Source organism: Sarcophilus harrisii, chromosome 4 (assembly GCF_902635505.1).
Source record: "Sarcophilus harrisii chromosome 4, mSarHar1.11, whole genome shotgun sequence".
Classification (NCBI taxonomy): Eukaryota; Metazoa; Chordata; class Mammalia; order Dasyuromorphia; family Dasyuridae; genus Sarcophilus; species Sarcophilus harrisii.
The window spans coordinates 192,112,068-192,128,256 of NC_045429.1; the positions used below are offsets into that span (position 1 = coordinate 192,112,068).

The 16,189-nt window shown below is 33.0% G+C and overlaps 1 protein-coding gene across 1 annotated transcript in view; it reads left to right on the forward strand.

Annotated features, from left to right (window-relative positions):
- The window catches only part of AK9 (adenylate kinase 9), a 116,829-nt gene that overhangs the window by 87,320 nt on the left and 13,320 nt on the right, over positions 1–16,189 (forward strand). The window contains exons 32-35 of the mRNA XM_031964424.1: positions 875–1,088; positions 9,495–9,696; positions 11,072–11,218; positions 13,884–14,104. Of these exons, the coding sequence (XP_031820284.1) occupies positions 875–1,088; positions 9,495–9,696; positions 11,072–11,218; positions 13,884–14,104 (784 nt within the window). The remainder of the gene's footprint in view (positions 1–874; positions 1,089–9,494; positions 9,697–11,071; positions 11,219–13,883; positions 14,105–16,189) is intronic.

Below are 16,189 nucleotides of genomic sequence, written 5' to 3' on the forward strand. Positions count from 1 at the left end.
CTTGACTATGGTCTGTTTATCCTTTCCTTCCCTAAGCCTCCCTTCTTTGGACTAGTACATGGGAGATATAAAGATAAAGTAAGAGATTAACCAGCTGATTTCATGTGTTCAAGTCTCCAGAAAGAGTCAAATTATATCCCAGGGTACTGCAAAGGTATAGAAACATCATTAGTGATCTTTTAGAATAATGGAAAGAGAAGAGGTGCCAGCTGAGTGAGATAGATACACTTCTCAATTTTTAAAATGGAGGAAACTATGAACTTGGAAGATTAATATAGAAAGCATGACATTGATATATACTCAGCCATATTTTAGAATTGATTACTGAACAGGGATGGCCCCCTGTAGAGTTAGGGAGATCCTTTAAAATTATGACTTTCTGAGAATTAAAAGACAAATAGAAAAAAGTACATTTTGACTGCATGCACATTCAGAGCCATCTAAAGTTGTTGAAAAGAAGCATTTGTTCTCAAAATCAATAACAAATTCTCTTCAGGCGGCAAGGTGGAATGGAACTCCCAATGGAAAACATTGGTTCCATTTAGGATGAGTAAGACTACCACCAAGGCCTTGATTTGAAGTCAGGAACTGCAGTTCACATCTGGCCTCAGATATTTACTACCTATATGACCCTGGGCAAGCAACAAACTGCTATTTGCCTCAGTTTCCCCATCTATAAAATGGAGATATTAATAACACTTATGTCCCAGGGTTGTTCTGATGATCAAATAGGATAATACTTTGAAACACTTGGCCCAGTACTCAACAAATAATTAGCACTATATCAATGTAAACTATTATTATTAAGTTACATATTCTAAATTAGAACAAATAGATATGTTATTTCTAACATATAATTTTGTTTATATTACAGCTATATGAAGGAGATGCTATCAAACCTTTAGTGAATGCAGCTAATCCAACCTATCCTGTAATCCATCGACAATATATTTATTTTTTATCCAACAAAATAAATAGGGATAAATTTATGAAGGACCCAATCAAATATATCCGTCAGCCCAAACCAAAACCTGCTGTACCCATTCGGATTGCAATTGTTGGGCCTCCAAAATCTGGGAAAACTACAAGTGAGTCTGCTTATTTCTGCATTTTCTTAAGCAAAGGAGAACTGCCTGAAAACTATTATTATGTATTTATCTTATAAATTTAATAGGAATAACCATGAACTAACAGTATTTGATTAACCAAGAATATAAATTCTAATACTTAGAGAAAATGACATACTTTGCTGTTGGGCAACCTATCATTTAGTAAAAACAGGTTTCTTCCTCACCATCATTTGCTCTAAGTAGATCATATCATGTGAAACATGCTGAGCTAAACTTCTCTGGGCATTTTTGGTGTACCATCTGGTTCAGGGTAAAGAGACTTGGCATTTTGGGATGATGGTGGGGGGAGGAATGAGATCTGTCAAAGGAGGTTTGGCCACTGACCAAGAAAATCCATCATCTTAGTAAACTTTCAAGGAAGACTCCCAAATTCATTCCTATTCTCCCTCCCTCGTTGTCTACCTCTCTCCTTGTCTCTGTTTTAGCCTCTCCCTTGTGTTTAGGATGGAGAAATGTGGGCTAAATGATATTTACTTATAAAACCCTACACAATCAGTAAAGAAACTAATTGAAATAATAACTTCAATAAAAGAGTAAAATATAAAATAAAATCACAAAAATCATTCCCATTTCTATCTAGCAGTAATTAAATATAGATAGAAGGAGAGAATAAAGAGAAATTTCATTCAAAAAGGCTTTAAAAGATCTAAAATACCTGAGAGTCAATCTCCTACAAGAAAGAAACATCCAGGACATAAGACACACCCAAGTACTATTTTTAAAAATACCCTTTCAAGAAAAAAGAATTCCTTAAATACTTGGAGCTATGTTCATTGCTCATATTTGGGGACTATAGTATCAAATTTCTTTTTACACTAATCAGTCTACTAAGGAAGCACTTTTTTGGTCCTTTTAAGATGACTGGAGAGAGAAAAAGAGAGAATAGAAGGTAATATGTAATAAAAAGAGAGAACTGGTCTTGGAATCAAGAAGAGTTGTATTCAAATAGTGTCTCACACGTATTAGTTACTTGACCATGGATAAGTGACTTAACTTTTCAATACCCCAGGCAATTAAAACCATAAGGGATAGACCAATTACTATACTTCATTGATGGAGAGAGGAAGCCTTCTCCATCCCCTTTTAATTCCAATGCTTTCCTTCTGTTATTTCCTATTTATATCGTATAGAGCTTGCTTTGTATATACTTGTTTGCATGTCATCTCCCCCATTAGAGTGTAAGTTTTCTGTCCCTTGCCTCTTTTCATATGCCCAGCATTTAGCATCGAATAGTAGGTGCATAATAAATGTTTATTGAAAGAATGAATAAATAAATTTACATTCTGAGAGTCCCCTTTAAGGATAAAGCCACATATCCAGACTGCCCTCCTCCCAAAATACCCCAAAGTTAAATAATTAAAATATAAAAATCACATGCTGTAACTAATTATCTAGTTCAATCAATTCATCACTTTATTCTTTGGGCTGTCCAAAAAGAAAAGAAAAACTAAACTTAAAAATGTTTTCCTATTGAAAATAAAAGGAAATTTTAGAAGATTGGTACAATTTAGGTATTCCATTCTTCTGAGATTAAATTCAAAGTTGCCTGTTTAGAAAATATGCTAATTTATAGATTGCTTTGAATGATCATAAAGCAGCTAGTATGGTGGAGAAAGAGCTGACTTTGGAGTCAAGAATATCTGGATTCAAGTCTTGCTTTCTGGCAGGCAAGCCAATTAACTTCTTAGTTTCTGGGCCAGTGGTGTCAAAAGCAAAGAGGAACATACTGACTTAGAAAACCACAGATTAACTTTCTATGTGTCATATAGTATTATTATTTATTTTGATTTTTTTTGCTGAGGTAATTGGGGTTAAATGACTTGCCCAAGGTTATACAGTTAGCAAATGTTAAGTGTCTGAGTTCAGATTTGAACTCGGGTCCTCCTGCCTCATATTTACTGCATCATTTAGCTGTTCCTCTGAATACATTTTAATCTGATTTGGATCAACCTTTTAGAGTAAATGGCCTGTTGGCTTCCAGTTTGACATCTTTGATGTAAACTATTCTCAGAATTTTAAGTTACAGAAAAACTAGCGATTTATATTGGTAATAGGAGTTTCCCATGCCAATGAAATGATAAGACTAGTCCCTATCCTTTTAATAATTATTTTTTAAAAATTTAAATTCTATGTTGTCGTAATTAACATTTTTAAAACTTTCAACTTTGGGGATTTTGTCAGGAATGAAGATGGTTAGCAAGAGTATGAGACAGATTGAAGAATCTACTAGGTCTGTCACTTCTTTATTGAAAATGTGGGCAAATAATTTAAACATTTTTTAATCTCATTTTAAGTCTTTTTTTACATAACATCATTAGATTAGATTACTTCTAATTCCCCTTTGGTACCCTTCTAGTAGTGGTCATTAGTCCTTTGGCACTGCAAGGCCTTCTTTTAAAAAATTAATTTAGTATTTTATTATTCCACAATTATATGTAAAAATAACTTTTAACATTGTTGTTAATATTGTTTTTAAAATTTTGAATTTCAAATCAACTCCCTTTTTCCCTCTCCCCTCACTGAGAAAGCAAGCAATTTGATATAGATTATACATGGCTAGTCATGCAAAACATGTTTCTATATTAATCATATGAAATGACTTGAAATAATTTCTATATTAATCATATGAAATGTTGGTTTGAAAACAAACCAACAAAAGAAAATAAAATAAGTATGCTTCAATCTGTATTTAGACTTCTTTCTCTGATAATGGATAGCATTTTTCATTGCAAGTCCTGCAGAGTTGTCTTGGAATCTTGTACTTCTGAAAATACCTCAGACATTCATAGGTGATCATCTTATAATATTGCTGTTACTGTGTACAATGTTCTCCTGGTTCTACTTATTTCACTTTGTATTGGTTCATGTAAGTCTTTGTAAACTTTTCTGAGAGCATCCAACTCATCATTTCTTATAATACAATAGTATTCTATCATAATCACAAACACAATTTCTTCAATCATTCTCCAGTTAATTAGTATCCCCTCAATTTCCAATTCTTTGCCACCAAAAAAAGAGTTGCTATAAATATTTTTGTACATATAGCTCCTTTTCCTTTCTGTTTTTTTTTTAACTCTTTTGGGATTCTTATCTACCAGTAAGCCTTCTTTATATATTGTTTTCATTCTCCCCAGTTGAAGACTGAGGACCACAGCTCTAGTTTGAAGAGATGTCAGAGATCATTGAATATAAATTCCTTATTTTATAGAGGAGGAAAATAAGGTTCAAAATATCAAATGGCTTACTCAGCAGTCATGCAAGTAGTGTCAAAGAGATCTGAACCCAAATTCTTTAACTCTAAATCCATCATCCCCCCCCCCCATCACACTAATAATGCTAAAGCAGAGCTTGTACATTGTGACTAAAATCAGAGAATTGAATGCAACCTTTAAGCTACTTTAGGGATTTTGCTAGGAATAAGGGAGATAATTTTCTCAGGCTCCAGGTATCATTTGGGTGAATTCTGTGATAAGGCAAAAAATACTTTCATTATAAAAGGGTTTTGGTTTTAGAAAATCCATTCACTAAAATATTATTGAGGATTTTTATTGTTGAGTCATTTTTCAGTCATGTCCAACTCTTTATGATCCCATTTGGGATTTTCCGGGCAGATACTAAACTGATTAGCCATTTCCTTCTCCAGCTCATTTTATAGATGAAGAAAGTTAGGCAAAAAGAGTTAAGTAACTTGCCCAGAATTCCCCCATTAACCAAAATATACTACCCTTTTTAGGTATAGATGTAGGTATAGAAGAGCTGACCAAAAAGTTATGAAAATTTTAACTCAGGTAATGTGAAAGTTACAAAACTAATTCTAATACTGAGATAATTAGAAATATTTGCCTTCAAAATACTTTACATGTATATTATAATTGCTTTATATGTATAATTATAAGCACAAATCATTTAAAAGTAGCATTGTAAAGTTCTCATCTGTACCATTGCCACAACGAAGGTACTTAAAAGGCAAAGCAGGTACTTTTTTGTCATTTCAGCTCATTGTGTAAAGTTGTATTTAGTCAGAGATCATTTCAATCATGGCCAATTTTTCGTGATCTCATCTGGAATTTTCTTGGCAAAAATACTGGAGTGGTCTGCCATTTCCCTCTTCAGCCAATTTTATAGAGGGGGAAACTGAGACAAAAAGAGTTAAGTGACTTATCCAAGATTACACAGCTAGCAAAAGTCTTAAGGTCAGATTTAAATTCAGTTCTTCCTGTCCCTAGACTTGGTACCTTGTCCACTGCACACATTTATAAGACTTTGGATAAATCATTTAATCCTTAACTTAGAACTCAGATTCCTCATCTACAAAATTAGATGATTAAACTAGAAAGTCTTTAATATCTCTTCTCACCATAAATTACTAGCATCTAGATGATGTAGTATGGATGAGTTCTGGGTCTGGATCCAGGAGTTCAAAGGTGACCTTATTCACTTAAGAGCAATGTGACCCTAGGCAAGTCACTTAATTCTGTTTGCCTTGCTGTAAAATGACCTGGAGAAGGAAATGGCAAATCACTGTACAATTTTTGCCAAGAAAAACATCAGGTGGGGCCACAAAGAGTCAGACATGACTGAAACAACTGAACAACTATGAATCAAAGTTATTAACTAAAGACTTTGTCATAATTAATTGTAGTCTTGAATGTTGCTAATTTAGTGTTAAAGTTATCAAAAAAAATTTTCACTTCTCTTTGGTTAATGTTAAGTTTCAGTGACTACAAACATTAGCCAGAATTTGAAACTAAAGAATAAATAATGAATTTTTAGAAAGACCCTAAGCAAATGTTCAATGCATTAAAAAGTTTCTGCACAAGCAAACAAAACCAATGCAACAAAGATTACTCATTACTCAAATATATAGAAGACGGAATTAAATTTATAAGAATGTTAAGTCATTCCATAATTGATAAATGGTCAAAGGATGTGAACAGATATTTTCAAATGAAAAAAAACCCAAAGTTATATATGGTCATATGAAAAAAATGCTCTAACTCACTATTGATTAGAGAAATGCAAATTAAAAGAATTCTGATGTACCACCTCACACATATTGAACTGGTTAGTATGACAGAAAAGGAAAATAATAAATGCTAGAGAGTCTGTGGAAAAATTGGGTCACTAATTCACTGTTGGTGAAATTTCAAACCGATCCAATCATTCCTGGAGAGCAATTTGAAACCATGACCAATGGGTATAAAATTGTGTATATCCTTTAATCCAAAAATATCACTGTTAGGTCTGTATTCCAGATTAAAAGGGGAGGGTAGGGTTATTTGCACAAAAATGTTTTTTTAATTTCTTTTTGTGATGGCAAAGAATTGGAAATGGAGGGGAAATCCATCAATTGGGGAATGACTAAACAAGTTGTAATATCTGATTATGATGAATTACTCTTGTGATTATAAGAAATGAGAAGCAGGAAGGTTTCAGAAAAATCTGGAATGACTTATATGACCAAATGAAGAGTGAAATGAGGGGGAGAATTCTGGGAAGATGGTGGAGGAGGTCAGTAAATTCAAGCTCTCCAGATTTTTTCCACAAACAGAACAATTTTGTGTCACAGGGTAAACATAGACTGGCGAAATATCAAGAAGACTTGGGGCCTAATAGGGATCCTTTTGGAGCAACCCAAGACCCAAATAAAGACCCCAAGCCAGCGATTAGCCAATGTGTAGTGCAAATACCTCCTGGTTAGATCCACAGAAATAGCCAGCGGGGACCCCTGAGGCTATCTGGGAACCACAGAAACTTTCAACTCCCAGACTGTGGAACCAGGCCCAGCTATGCTGCAAAGACGTGGCCCTAAGAGAGAAGCAATATGCACACCAGGTGAATGCAGAGGCAGTGGGACAGGGACATTGGACACTTGCAGGAGGATGGAGCTATTTGTTTGGGGTTCCAGGTCAGAGGAGAGAGCTTAAGTAAATTGAGGTGCACTATCCCCCATCCTGTAGTTAGAGGTACTTACACTGATACTTCTAATCTAAAACAAAAAATGAATCAACAAAGAAGAAAGAAGTAGACCATAGAAATTTACTACAGGAATAGAGTTCATTTTCAGAAGACACCAATATAAAAAATGCTTCTTCTACCAAAGAATAACATTAAATGGCTCCCTGAACAAAGAGAATTTATAGAAAAACTCAAAAAAGAATCTAAAAATCAAATGAGAGACATTGAGGAAAAACTAAAAATAAATATATAAATGAAAACCATCCAGAAAAACAAGAAGATTATAAAAAAAACAAGTTAATCAACTAGAAAAGTAGAATGAGTCTTAAAAATGAAAATAAGTCTTTGAAAATTAGAACTGGGCAAGGGGAAGTCAATGAAGTTATAATAGACTAAGAAAGAACAAAACAGAATATAAAGAATAAAAAATAAAACAGAATCTTAAAACACCTTATAAGAAAAACAACAGATCTGGAGGGCAGATCAAGAAGAGAAAACATAAGAATAATTGGACTATCTGAAAATTGTGATAAAAAAAGCTTTACACAGTAATGCAAGAAATAATCTAAGAAAATTGTCCTGGAGTGATAAAACATGAGGGTAAAGTAGAAATGGAAAAAATCCACCAATCACCCATTGCCTCAAAGAGACCCTTTAAGGAAAAAACATAGGAATATTATTGCCAAATTTGAAACCCTCAGATGAAAGAGAAAATTTTTCAAGAAACAAGAAAAAAAGAATTTAAATACATTGGAACTATAATTAGAATTGTTAAGGACTTATGAGCAGCCACACTAGAAGACCATAGGTCCTGGAATCATATATACAGGCAATCAAAAGAACTAGGCCTAAAATATCATGTTCAGCAAAATTATCCTTAATATTGGATGAAAAAATGGACATTCAATGAACTTGCAGATTTTCTGGACTTTCTTTCAACCAAACCTGAACTCAACAGAAAATTTAACAATATCAAAGATTAATTTCCAGGAATTTAACATGGAAAAATTGTGGTTTTTTTTACACGTTTAAGATTGACATCAGCAATTGGGTATCTCAAAAGAAAGATTGGGGCAGAGCTTTGTATGATCTGATTCTAAAAAGCAAAATATAGACAGAGAGGCATTAGAGGGGGAAGGAGAGGTAGTAGTTTTGAAAACCAACTCATTTCAGGAATGGATTAAATAGGCAATACTACATACACACACACATACATATACAGTTAAACTTAAAGATTCAATCAAGAGAGAAATCTACATTATATTTCAGTCATACTAATGTAGTTTTAGATGCATTTTTATATGTATGCATAAATATATATGTGTATATATTTTATATATATATATATATGAATATAGATAGATATGAGTAAATATATATGTGTGTATGTATATCTGAATATAGGTAGATATGCATGCATTTGGCTCTGTATGAATATAAATATATGAATATATGTGTGGGTCTCTGGGTAAATGTGAATGTATATGTATATATACACACATATTTGTGTGTATACATGTATGTGCATGGGGGTATGAGAATATATGTGTTTTATGTATATATAAATATATTTATATCCTGTTTGGGGGAAGTGGGGAAGATGAAAGTGTAAAAAAAGAATAAAGTAAAAAATGCACAACAGAGAACAAAAAGAAGAATCTATAAGAGAGCAAAGAAAAAAAGGATATTCATGAATATAATTTCTTTTGTTTATTTAATATTTCCCTAGTTATATTGAAAACAATTTTTTACATTTGATAAATATAATTTCTTCTATTATTACGTATCCTTTCTTGAACTGATAATTTATTCATATATATTTTGAATCCTCCCTGATGTTCTGTGGGGGCACATGACAATGTTCTGTTTTGTTTTGTTTTGTTTTCCTTTTCTGTCTTTCTTTTTTCTATTATACTTTTTTTTAAATAAACAAATTTATTTTGAAAAGTGAAATGAGTAGAACCAAGAGAACATTATATCCATTAATAGCAATAATTGATGATTAATTATGAATGATTTAGTTATTCTCAGTAAAATAGCGTTCCAAGACAATTCCAAAGGACTTATGATGAAAGATTCTATCCATCTCCAAAGAAAGAACTGATGAGTCTAAATGCAGATTAAAGCATATTATTTTTCGCTTTGGTTTTTTTTCTAGATATTTTTGGTCTGTGTTTTTTCCATAACATGAAGAATAATCAAAAATGTTTTGCATGATTACCCCTGCATAATTTATATCAAAATTTATAAGAGAGAGAGTAGAGGAGGGAGAAAAGGAAAGAATTTGGAACTCATTCTTTTAAGTGAATGTTAAAATTTGGTTTTGTATGCAATTGGGAAAAAGAAAATATTAGTTTAAAAATAATAAGAAAAAATAAAATATGTAATACTATTTATGCTTTGCAGTTGCCAAAAAATTTGCAAAGGAATATGGCTTACTGCGTTTGTCAATAGGAGATGCCATGCGTTTGGTTCTGAACTCCTATCCAGAAACAGAATTGGCGCTTATGTTAAACTGGCATCTTTATAAAGGACTGACAGCACCTGATGAGCTAGCTATCCAAGCTTTAGAAATTGCTTTGATGGATACTGTATGCAATACTGCAGGGTAAGCTTCCTGATGTTAATATATATATAATATTTAAGATGTTAATAACATATCATAACAATTTGTACAAAATGGATTGTTATATTTTGATGAATCTCTATTGAAAGACAGTTTTTCAAACGTTTTTAAACATCAATTATTCTGAAAGGCTATGAAAACCAAGAATATACATTAGTACAAGAAGACCTGAGTCTGAATTCTTGCAACAATTGTGACAGAGTTTGTATTTTCATGGAAAAATGTTGTTTGAAATCCTATTTTAAAATACAGAAGGAAGGAGAGAAAGACAGAGGGAAGGACAGAGGGTAGGACAGAGGGATGGAGGGAAGGAGAAAGGGAAGGAGGGGAAGCTGAGGCCATTCTGGAGTCCAGTTCATTCATCTCAGCCAGACTGAAATGTCCAGATGCCACTAGCAGCCTCAGGACCAAATTTTTCAGCCCTATTCATAGAATAACATAGTTTAAAAAGGTAAACATAGCTGAAATTCAGTATTTCTTGCATGTTATATTATCTCACTAAGTCCTATAAATGCTTAACTATCCAAATATAGACTAAATCCTTTTATGTACCTAAACTCTCATCTTTTGACATCCTCCACAAATTAAATATACAGTATGTAATATAAATATACAATTCCATATAATGAGTTTTGTGGAATTTATAGGTCCTGTGGATTCTTAAGGTAAAATATTCTTGTTTTCTCTTTAAAGTTTCTCGTTTTTCAGAGAAGAATTTGAATTAAGGGAAATTTTGCCATTAAGCAAGAAAAAATGTGAAGAAAGTCTCAAAATAGGTCAATATTTAGATTGTAGAACTTGGATTCATACTTGAATTGGCTAAGTCAGGGGCCCATCTATGAACTAATGTTTTAAAATATTTTAATAACTATTCCATTAAAATTGGTTTCCTTTGCAATCCTATATATTTATTTTATTATGATGGTCCTTAGGCTTCACCACATTGCCAAAGGGGTTCATAACACATTTAAGAAAAAAATAAGAGATTAAGAAGCCCTGGATTGAATCTATATACAGTAAAGTTTACTATTTACTCTAAGACATATTCCTGTTCATAGGTATCTATGGCTTAATGAGGGATGTAAGGGAAATATACAAACAGCAGTACCTCAACAGTGTACCTTAAGTGAAGCAATACAGTCTAATGAAAAGGGGGAAACTACATAATTGTGAGAGAGAATATACTGCTTATATTTTATGTATTTTGGAACATGTCTACAATTAAGCTGCTTATTTTACTTGACTAAATGAATTTATATTAGGACCTAGCAACTCTTTTCTTCATGTGAAAGAAAATATGTTAATGATATATAAGAATAAATTAGGAGATTTATCTAGCAAAGTTCTTCTTTAATAGGGTTGTAATTGATGGATATCCTGTCACAAAGCAACAAGTGAACCTCTTAGAATCCAGAAGTATCATTCCTGTGATAATTTTTGAGTTAGACGTCCCTTCAAAAGAGATATTTAAACGATCACTACTAGACAGTCAGAACACTGAAAGGTAAGGTGGTCACTAATTTACTTTTAAACTGTGTGGCTATCAATGAAATTTAATAAAGAACTAAAAAATGTACTCATAAAGTTCTGATTTTAGCTGTGCAAATATATCAATCATTAATTTTGTGCAAATTCATGTGATAATAGCATTTATATGGTGCTTTAAAATTTGCTAATATTTATAAATATTATTTCATTTGATCTTTTCAACAACTCTAAGAAGTGTTATTATTATCCACATTTTATAGATGAAAAAACTGAGGCAAATAGGGGTTAAGTAACATGCCTAGAATTACACAACTAGTAAATATCTGAGACTGTATTTGAATTCAGGTTTTCCTTACTCCAAGTCCAGCACTATTCTCTATGTCAACTGCCTCCTAGCAAATACAGTTGTAATAAATAAGAAATTTGTCTCCTCTTCCCATGAAGTCAATGATGGTATAGCTTTGAGTATGCTCACAGAATGATATAAATACACACTTCTAATTAGAATTTATATAGCATTTTAAGGTATGGGAAAAAAATTACATACCTTATTTAATCCTTATCAGAGCTCTAGAAGGTTGGAGCTATTTGTCTTTAAAGCTTTAAAACTTTGTCTTTAAAGACAAAGGAAACTGAAGCTGAGAAAGGACTTTTAATTGGGAAGTAATGGCATAATCCCAACCACCTATAGTCATCCAATTTAAAATGAAACACAATTAAATATTTAATGTAGAAGGAAAATGGTTGCCTCTAAGACTTGAATTGGGGGATAAAAACATATTATTTATGCCTAACCTACCTTATTTATTAAATAATCCCATGCAAATATTTCATCCAAAACTGCCTCCCAAAGCATTCCCTTCTACTTCTACATAAAACATAATACAAGTTTTAATTTTTTAAAAATATTCTTCCGCATGTATCAAATAAAATTAAACAAGTATGTGTTTTGGATGATGACAGAAATGTCAGAATATACTCTATACTAGGGATGATTAGAATTGATCAGTGAGCTCCTGGTCTTTATGAGCATTCATAGTGTACTTTGGCTAACCCAGTTTTAACAAGAATTTGAATATGTATAGGTATCTGGTTCTGGTTGGCTTCCCATATCTGGAGATAAAGATCTCCTGAGTTTTATTCATTTACTTGGTATTAGTTTGTCCAAAATTCCCTTTACAATTCACATTCATAACTGATGAATCAGATCCCTTAGAGCAAATAAAATATAGCAATGCCTGAGTTATATATTACATCTTCTCTAGGTTCTAAGAGTACCCCTGAGGGCTGGGGAAGTCTTTCTCTAAAGTCTGCCCAAGTTCTTGTTCTAGGGTGTTCTCAATGTCAATCAATCACCAGTTATAGTCAGTACCACCCTTAAATCATCAATATCCTTGAGTGTGTAGTACTCCAGCCTCACTTAATCAACCTAATTAACTATTATGAGGGATGTTTATGTCCTTTGCCAAAGCATTCCCTAGTCCTCCAATACCTGGAGACACATTCTTCCTTTTTTAAAAAATAATAGCTTTTTATTTTCAAAATACATGCCAAGATAGTTTTCAGCATTTACCTTGCATTACAAATTTTTCTCCCTTCCTTCCCTACACCCCCCTCCTTTAGACAGCAAGTAATTCACTATATGTTAAACATGTGCAATTCTTCTATACATATTTCCACATTTATCATGCTACACAAGAAAAATCAAATAAAAAAATGAAAAAGAAAACAAAAAGTAAGCAAACAACAAAAAAGGTGAAAAAACCATGTTGTGATCCAGATTCAGTCTCCATAGTTTTTTCTCTGGTTTGCAGATGGCTCTCTCTATCACAAGCCTGTTGGAATATCCTTGAATCACCTCATCCATCAGAATTGATCATCACATAATTTTGTTGTGGTTGTTTATTGGAGACACATTCTTTACAACACTTGAGTCTTAAGTTCAAATGTTGACATCAGATACTTACAAGCTAGGTGACCGTGCAAAGTTACTTACTCCTGTTTGCCTCAGTTTCCCCATCAGTAAAATGATCTGGAGAAAGAAATGGCAAACCACTCTAGTGTCTTTGCCAAGAAAACCTCAAATGGGATCATGTAGAGTCAGATAGGATTGAAATGACTGAATAACAACAAGAAGAAGGAATTTTTTTATGGTAGATGGCAGTGTCCTTGGTTGGTTGATTGGTTGTTGTCCTTTATTTTCAAAGAGGAACAAAATGGCATTACTATATTAGAATCAAGTTATAGTAGTCCAACTATAGCAACTACTAGGTTGACCAAGTATTAAATATACTTGGCTGATTTTCAAAAATCTGAAATAGAAAATAAGCCTAGATTATGCTTTCTAATCTTCAAAACATTGGTCTATGAAATGAAATGAAAGATGAAATATAATTGCTAAATCTAAAGAATAGGTTGCTTTTATTTGATCATTACTGTTAAAAGATGCTTTTTGGAATTTATTTTCATCACAAAAATAGAAACAAATCTAATAAGTGACAAATATTCCTATTAACAGAAATATTTCTAAATTATTGAGAACATGCTGCAGAATAAGGAATTTAAAGTATAAAATAGTATATTTACATTGAAATCAAATTCAGTTAACTTTAATTGCCAACCTTAAACTTGTTTTCAGGAAAATATATGCAACAACATTTTTGTTTCTTATCTTTTTTTAGTCTTCCTTATCCACTACATGACAGCTCACAGATTTTGTCTGTCAGGATCTCATGTCTAAACAAACACAGAATTATTATTAAGGAATTCTATGAGGAAGAACATCAGAACTGGTTTATAATTGATGGATTTCACAGCAAATGGTGGATATGGAATGAAGTGCTTAAGAATGTTCAGTCGATGAATAAACGGATCCAATTATATTTGGAAAGGATAAGAGCTGGTAAGAAAACAATGTTGCTATTACAACAAATTTCTGCCTCTCAAATATATATTTTGTATATTTATTTCAAGACTGTTAATGTTTTAAATACAGAGCATATTTAAGTAATTTTGAATAGATTGTATTCATCAGATATATCTATAATCAATTGATCTTGTGCTTGACATTTTATAAAATTTAAAGTACAATGTCATATAGTGACAGGATTATTAGCTTTATTGAAAATCAAGAACTTAAGTTTTCCTGGGCTGTCACTGCAGCAAAGGAATGATTTTATTCCTCTCTAATTGGTTGTCCACCTCATTACCCACACAGAGGCTGTTTTAAGACTTCTCTTCTCTCCCCAAACCTCCCACACCACTTCTTCCCCAAAGCTTTTCAGCTGAGGTCCTTGTATCATACTATACAGAGAAAATAGAGGCCATTTGTCATAAAGATGGAACTCTTTTTTTCATTTCAGAACCCCTTGACATTTTCTATTCTCTTTTCCATTTTGTTGTTCGGTCATTTCAGTCATATCCAATTTATTGTGACCTCATTTTGGGGTTTTCTTGGCAAAGATACTGGAGTGGTCAGCCATTTCCTTTTCCAGCTCATTTTACAGATGAGGAACTAAGGCAAACAGGGTTAAGTGACTTTCCCAGAGTCATCCACCTAGTTAGTGTCCGAGGTGAGGTTTAAACTCATGAAGATGAGTCTTCCTGATTCAAGTCTAATGCTCTATCCACTGAGCAATTACCTGCCCATCTTTTCCATTATTCTAGTCTTTTGATGGAAAAATGATCTTTCTGTTCCCCAAATCCAACTCCTCATCTTGTGCTCTTCATCTTTTCCCTTTCTGTGTTTTTTTGTTTAGATTTTACTCATCATTTTCCTCTCTTTCATCTCTCTTCCAGCTCAGCTCTGTCTGTCACAAGCAGTGGCAAAGAGACAGACAAATACACACATACACCCCCCCCTTTAAATTTTCCCTAGCAGCTCCTCTGCTGCCTGTAGATGTGCCCATTTTCCCAATTTTTAAAAAATTTCCCTAGACTCTATCAGATCCCAAGTGTCATTTCTTATCACCTTATGTTCCTCCTTCATTTTTTCAGCCAAATTGCTCAGAAAAAGCTTCTACATTCTACATTCATTATCTTCATTTCCTCTCCCCCCACTCATTTCTCAACTCTCTGCAGTCTGGATATTGCTGTAGCTTTTGACTTTTGAGCACTTTCTCTTCCAGGATGTTCTTTTTAATCTGATCGGCACTTCTCTCTTCTGAGTCTTCTACCAATCTGATCAATTTTTTTCAGTCTTCCTTGCTGGATCATTATCTGTATCTCATCCCCCAACTTGGTCATTCCCCAAGGTTCTATCCTTTGAAGGTATTTTTCTCTCTCTACACTCTCTGACTTGCTTTATCTCACCAGCTACCCTAGGTTTAATTATAATAGTTAGCCTGATTATTCATAGACCTATACATTCAGCCCTATTCACTGAGTTCCCATCCTACATCATCAACTGTCAGTTGGGCATTTCCACCTATCTGAAATTCAACATGTCCAAAACAGAATTCACTATATTTGTTCCAAAATCCTCATCTCTTCTGAATTTCATCATTTCTGTCAAGATATCACCATCCTTCTAATTTCCCAGTTAACTTGTTTAGTGTTTTTATTGATTCCTTAGTCTGCTTCACTCCATATAGCCATATTATCTGTCAAACCTTCATGATATTCTGTATCCATTCACTTCTCTCCCCTCATGTTAAGTCACCAGCCCAGTTCAGGCTCTCATCATATCTTGCTGGTCTTTTCATTGGTCTCCCTCCCTTTTATCCTTCCCTTCTTCAATCTATTTTCCAAAGAAATTTTTCTTATTGTCTAAGTCTTTCCCTCACTAAATAAATTTCCAACTCTTTCTTCAACTTTTATAATTAAATAGAAACTTCTTTGTTTAGCTTTAAAAGAAGGTAGTTTTGAATAAGGCAAAATTCAAAACAGGGAAACCAAATAGGAAGTCATTTGCAATAGTCAAGGTAAAGAGAAATGATGGAGACCTGAATTAGTATGACTGTGTGAATGGTGACAGGAATGGGACAGA